Below are 6,734 nucleotides of genomic sequence, written 5' to 3' on the forward strand. Positions count from 1 at the left end.
TAAATGTTTGAATATTAGAATAAAGAATCAGATTTTTTTTTCTTTTATTAAAAATAATTTCAGATGGTTCAGATATTTGAATTATTGCCAGATGGCGCAGCGCCCCCCGGTAGACGAGCAGCAGAGTCTGATCTAAAGTGCAGTTTGAGTTCAGCTGTGAGTCGATATTTCTACTCAGCGAATGAACAAGGAAAACTAGAACGAGGCTCCTCCTCCTGCTCTCTGACCACAGCCTGAACTCACCTGCAGCAGGTTTTTACACCTGACAGGTGAGCTGACAGTCTCAGGTGTGTTACTCACCTGCCATGCTGCTCCTCCAGAACGCCGTCTTTGATTTTTATCTGCTGTGTCAGCTCCACCACCTGATAGGCTAACTGGAAGCACAGAGAGGGAGGGAGAGGTCAGAGGTTACTCGTGGTCGTGACTTTTACCTGGTTAGCGTCACGCTGTCACATGTCTGATTCTGATCTGACCTCACGCATCCCTCTGCTCACTTACAGAATGTACTTGTTTGTAACTCTGCATAGCTGAGCCTCTGCTGTGTGCTTATGAAGCCAGAGCAGGACCAGCAGCTCTGACCAACGTTAATGTTTCATGTGTCTGAACACACAAACTCCCTGAGCGTCTCTTGGACCACTGTGAGCAACAGCGGACGTGTGCACTGTGGTCACGCCAGCATCCAATCATCAAGTTACATGTTTATTAAAGTAATCAAATTACAGCATTTATGTTAGACTACTTTTAATTAACTGCTTTAGCCCACTTACAATGAACATTTTAAAAAAAATCTTGTTCATGTGTAGCATGTTAACACTATTGGAAGTAAAAATAACTTGAACTCCAATTTTGAAAACACAACTTTCTTTTATAAAGCTCTGACTGTATTCTGAGTCTGTGGTCTGGGAGAGAGTCTGTAACTCTGTCTGCAAAATACAGTAAATAATGACCAATGTTGGGTAATTAATTATATAGTTACTTCTTCAAAAAAGTAACTGAGTTATGCAAACAAAGTGTTTTGCAGCTGTTTACCTAAAAATGCAGCCAAGGCGTTTTTAAATAAACATTTCAAACTATTTACAGAACAATCAGCTGTTCTGCATCAAATCTGATGCCACACAAATTATTTGTGCCACAAAAAATAATTTCTGTCCACTAAAGGAGAACAACAGCCTGATACCTGCAGGCCTGACAGCAGCAGATGTATCACTGCTGTAACACTTGTAGCATTCAGCAGTCGCCTCATTGTTCTGACACAACAACACTATTGACCACACTACACACTAACTACACACTAACTACACAAGATTTGTGCTAAACGTCGCAAATCTCTCACATCTCAAACACGCCGTCACTCCTAAAACTTCCCCCTCCCTAAACAACTAAACACCATGTTGCCATATCATTTTTTTTATTGGTCGACATGGTACATTTTTCCACCAATAGGAAAGGAGGGGGGGAGGGGTGGGGTTTGTCTTTGCTCACAGGCTTTCGAGCGTTTTCCTTATAAAACGCAGTTTTTACAGTTTCTTCCCGCAGTAAATATAAACAACGATAGTATTCAGGAAGAAAACCAAACATTGCAGATATTTTATCATAACTCTGGTTTTACGTAAATGGTAAATGGCCTGTATTTGTATAGCGCTTTACACTACATTCACACACACATTCACACACTGGTGATGGCAGCTACATTGTAGCCACAGCCACCCTGGGGCGCACTGACAGAGGCGAGGCTGCCGGACACTGGCGTCACCGGGCCCTCTGACCATCACCAGTAGGCAACGGTCAAGTGTCTCGCCCAAGGACACAACGACCGAGACTGTCCAAGCGGGGGCTCGAACCGGCAACCTTCCGATTACAAGACAAACTGCCAACCCGTGGCTCTGACAGGCGACGTTTCCGGTTCGCCCCTCATGAACATTTTTTTTTAATTTTATTAATCACACAGAAATATAATGTACAACAATTATGGCATATTTCCAACATGAAACAGTATCAGAACAGGCTGAACTCCAACATATATAAGATAGATAATGAACAGGAAGTACAAACAACAACAAATAAATAAATAAAATAAAAACAAACCCCAAACAGAATCAAAGCAAAACAAAAAAGGATAATTAAAAGACATAAAAGACATGATACCTCAGGGGTTTTCTAGCAGAGTTCAATAATCATATGATTCAGATGCAGAGCTTGTGTTGTGTTTTTGAGAGGACGAGTTCTTTGTTTTCAGAAAACAACATTTGTGAATGAAGAATTTGCCCATAATAATTATCACATTTAGAACATTTTCAAGCTTCTTTTCTTTTCTTAGAGAACCAAAGATAAAATCATTTTTAGAAAATTCAAGTAAGTTTGGAATCTTTGGGAAGAGCCAGTCGTGCACATCGTTCCACAGGCTTTACAGAATATACAATCATAAAATAATGTTCTGTTGATTCAATATCCCCATCACAGAAAGAGCAAGAATCATTATCAATAGCAAAGCGACGTCTGAGAGATTCTCTGGAAGGGTAAATACCAGAGAGGATGTTGTAGTGGACCTCCTCAGCTTTGGGAGGAATCGGAAGTTTTAGGTAATTTTTTCTGATCTCTTTCTTTTGATCACCGGAGAACAGATGTGAGATGGAATTTGAACTATTGACTGAACTATTATTTGTCGATGTCTACCTGCTTCTTTTTTCCCTAGACGATGGACGGTGTCCACAGCGTCGCCCAGTGAGGAAGCCCGAAAAACAACTGGATTTTCAAGTTCCAGCGACACATGTATCGTTCTAGCTCCAACATCCTCTCTTTCAGCTCAGCGTTTTCTTTGTTTAGAGCAGGAATGTCTTTTTCCAAACCAGACAGTTTAGCCTTACAGTCTTTTATATCAGCTGCGTTCATTTCAGCCAGCTTGGCAATGTTAGCCACCATTATCATGCTGTTACTTAGCTGCACGCCGAAGTCATCGATCTTGTTTGTTAGCTTGTTAATGGCTTCTATTATGGAGTTGTTGGGACACAGTACCCTTGTTAGGTGGTGTGGGTGCTTTGGTGGGCGTAGGTGGAGTTTCTCTTTTGACTGACGGTGTTGAAGTCTCCATTGCATATTCGTGGTCAGTGGGTGCGGAGCTCCTGGAGGCTACCGCTGGCTTAGCTGAAGCTTCTGCTTTTTCCTGCGTCATCTTCTTTAAATGGCAGGTTGGGTCCATTCAAAAGGTTTTAAGAGGTGAATCTAGTCCTTAAAGCTATCGGCAAAAACAGCAACCTACTTGGTATTCAAAAGTAGAGTCTAAACAGGTCCACCGGGATCAGTGCACACCGGCTTAAAAGAAGTTGCCTGCCCCGACAGCCATCTTGCCGGACCGCAGCCAGACCCTTCTCGATAGCGGCAGGTCTCCCCTCATGAACTTGTCTCTTCCTGGTCTCAGAGCGTTTGTTGTGGATCGTCAGCCTGCAGGCCGAAGCTTGTGGAGCAGCTCAGGGTGAAGTGGTCTGACCGCCCTCGGGCTGCCTGTTCCTCTCACTTTTATCACACCGATCACATCTGCTCGTCGGCTTTATCACAAGAAGTGGCTGCTGTTGCTCGGTTACAGTCTGCTGTGTTTTATCACACGGCCTCAAAGAAAAACACGAGCCAACCCGCCAGGAACGAGCTGAAAGAGCTCTGAGCGTGACCACAGAAACAGGTGAACAGCTGTTCATCACAACAACAACACCTGCTGCTGCTCATGAGCAGAACACAAATCTTCATCGAATTGACGAGAACTGAAACCCCCGATCGTGGATCTGTTAAAGGTTCCTGCTGTGAAACCTGCACAGCCGTTCTGCTAAGTGCTCAGTGACATCCAATCAAAATCCTGTGGCTCCGCCTTCTCAGACGGCCTGTTAGTGCAGTAACCTCACAGCAGCACAAACATGGTCCAGAGCTCCAGCTACAGACACCTGCGTCACCATCCACTTGCCAGTCAAATAGGCCACGCCCCTTTATTCCATAACAGGCGAGTTACAGAAATAAATAACTCATCTGAGAACAGCGTCTGACCATCTGAAAGCTCCGTGACTCCAACACGTACATCCACAAATCCTTGTTTTTTGTGCTGTGACGCGTTCCACTTGTATTTTGCGTATTTATTTTAAAACAAAACATACTTTGTGCTTTCAATCAAAACAAATAGTGCATGTACCAACTGATGTGCTATAATGACGGTCAACAGAAAGGTTTGCCCACAAACCACTCACCCAACGACGCTGTTGCGAACACTGGCATCAGGTAAATAACATGCAAACACCTGAGGTGCAGGACAATCTAAACACCTGTGCCACCATAACAAATAAACAGAACATAAACATTGACTTTGGCTCTTACAGTCCTCATACAGGTGCTATGAAGGAGGCTACAGAGACCAAACAGTTGGAGTTGAGGCTGTGAACACGTCTATGGGGACTACCTCACTGCTGCCTCTGCTGGACGTCAGAGGAACTGCAGTTTCCAGGTTGGAAAAACGACGCGTTAATACCCAAAAACCTGCGTTCTACCTGAAGGCCACCAGATGACCTCTGACCTTTGCAAGCACTGCTGACTTTGCGGGCTGAGTCACCCTAACTGATCATGTGATCACTCTGAAAGGGGGGCAGGTTTGCTCTGACCTCTCCCGTGGTCTTCTTCAGCTGGATGCTCTGCTGCAGCAGGGACGAGAGCGGGGCGCCGCCCGCGGGGGGACGCCTGCACACACAAAACAAACAGCCTCAGCACACACACACTCGTTTTCATATCTTAGTGAGGACACCTCACTCATCCCAGCCACTGACTACTGTAGTATAGTAGCGTGCCAATGTTCTGTCCTCACAAAGATGTCTGAACATGTACAAGCACGGTGAGTTACCTGGCGGCGCTGCTCAGCAGTCTTTTGGTCAGACTGGTTTTCTCCAGCAGCTGAGTGTCTGCAGACAGAAAGGGGGGTCAGAGGAGGCGGAGCAGGAACCAGGTGCTCCAGGTTTGTACCTGATGAGCACCCAGGACCAAAAAAGCAGGACAACGTGTTTTCACTGAGATATTTTTCCTCTACTATGACTTAATTTTATTATGTTTCCCAGCTTTCATTGACTGAAGCCAAACTCCATTCAAAATCTGTCATGTTTAACATTCATTCTGCGGCCTGATGATAAACCAGCAGCAGGCTGGTTATCTGTCACTGTGACTCACTGTGCAGAGGAAGTGAGGCGACGTGTGGTTTAATAGTTCCGACAACTTCCTGTCCCTGAATGTCAGCAAAGTATGAAAGGAGGGTGGATGTCGGCGAGGTTCAAAACACTGAGCAGAGGGGTTAATGATCCACTCAGCACAATAAAAATATAAAATGAACCAGACTCCATTCAAAAACAATCTGATTTTACAGGAGGGTGAACTGGATTAGACTGGATGTCTGACTGGTGGGACAGGTTGGACGACTCTCATCAAACTTCTGCAAATTCCATTTTTGGTTTCAGAGCTGCTATAACTGAAAAATATAAATATATAAAACATAGTAACTGAGAGTCCAACTGAACCAACGTGTAGTTGTCGTGATCAACAAGCCTGAATCTCAGCCTGGTTTTAAGAAAGTGTTAAAAATGCTGATTATTGAACTTATGAAATGTTCTTTGAGCTGTGGTGACGAATGCCGACTGCAGTCTCAGGTTTGGTTAAGCTCACCTTTCCCTCCCTGTTATCTGCATTCACTCATCCCATCGCTGGCAGTGGGGACAAGCAGTCATGAAGCTGCTGTAACCCTGGTCTGCTCTCACAGTATGTGTTACCATGGCGATGAGTAGAGTTAGCCCTGAAGTTACCTGGATGAGATAATACATAGGGCAGCGCTACACCAAACTCTATTTAAAAAAACATCTCTTTTGTCCCTGTGTAAAGCAGCTCCTGTGACATTTCCTGAGTAGTGTTGAACAGGCTGATTAGGACGTTAGTTCTGTTTAAACATATTTACTTTTGCTGCCCTTTAATGAAAACCTCTTGGTTCCCCAATACAAAGCCCTGATTTCTCTGAACCAAACCTCACTCAAAAATGATCAGCGTCTTTCTTCGTGCAGTAATTTCTCAGCGTCAGCCTGTAAAACCTCACTGTAACTCTGAACACTAAATTATTGGGTTTTTAAATGTTCGGCCCGGTGACTGCTGCTCTCAGACCGCCTGTGATGGATTTAAAGGGGATAAAAGTTGTACTTGGTCGTCGTACAGAAGCGGATCAGGTCCTGGAACATGGCGTGCTGGCTCAGGTCTCGGTGCTTCAGCTCCCGGATGATGTGTCCCTTCCAGGACTCCTTGGATCTCCCGCCGGCTCCCGGTGCCGGAGGCCGGCTCCCCCGCGGGGACACTCCGGCAGGATCCGTCACGACTCCGCGGGCGTTGGCTGTCACAACGGCCATGATGCCGGCAGCCCGGAGAGCTTCATGCCGCGGGCAGAGGCTCACAGAGCGGCCTGAAGTTCCAGGCAGCGCCGCTCTGAAACCCCGGCTACTCTCACCGCCGCCATGTTGCTCACTCCTGCTGTTGTTTACTCCTCTTCTTCTGTGGTTTGTTTTGTTGTCGTCGTTAACTTTTGGGGCTTTTCTCACTCTGCTGGGGGCGGGGCGGAGGCGCGTGCCCGTCTCTGTGGCTCTCGGCCAATCACCGCCCGCTCTGCTCTTAAGGAACTACAAACATGCCCTACCGGTGTGTTTTTAGTCCCCCTCGATATGACGTCAGCACCCTTTTCT

General features: G+C 45.7%; 1 protein-coding gene across 1 annotated transcript in view; it reads right to left on the reverse strand.

The window, feature by feature from the left end:
- atg16l2 (autophagy related 16 like 2) overlaps window positions 1-6,641 on the reverse strand; it is a 125,811-nt gene extending 119,170 nt beyond the window's left edge. The window contains exons 1-4 of the mRNA XM_087851267.1: window positions 6,215-6,641; window positions 4,871-4,928; window positions 4,635-4,710; window positions 301-374 (exon numbers count right to left, since the gene is read on the reverse strand). Coding sequence (XP_087707393.1) covers window positions 301-374; window positions 4,635-4,710; window positions 4,871-4,928; window positions 6,215-6,404 — 398 coding nt within the window. The 5' untranslated portion in view covers window positions 6,405-6,641. The remainder of the gene's footprint in view (window positions 1-300; window positions 375-4,634; window positions 4,711-4,870; window positions 4,929-6,214) is intronic.
- Window positions 6,642-6,734: the final 93 nt, after the last annotated feature.

This window comes from Neolamprologus brichardi, chromosome 14, assembly GCF_056152115.1.
Source record: "Neolamprologus brichardi isolate AB-2024 chromosome 14, ASM5615211v1, whole genome shotgun sequence".
In the NCBI taxonomy this organism is placed as follows: domain Eukaryota; kingdom Metazoa; phylum Chordata; class Actinopteri; order Cichliformes; family Cichlidae; genus Neolamprologus; species Neolamprologus brichardi.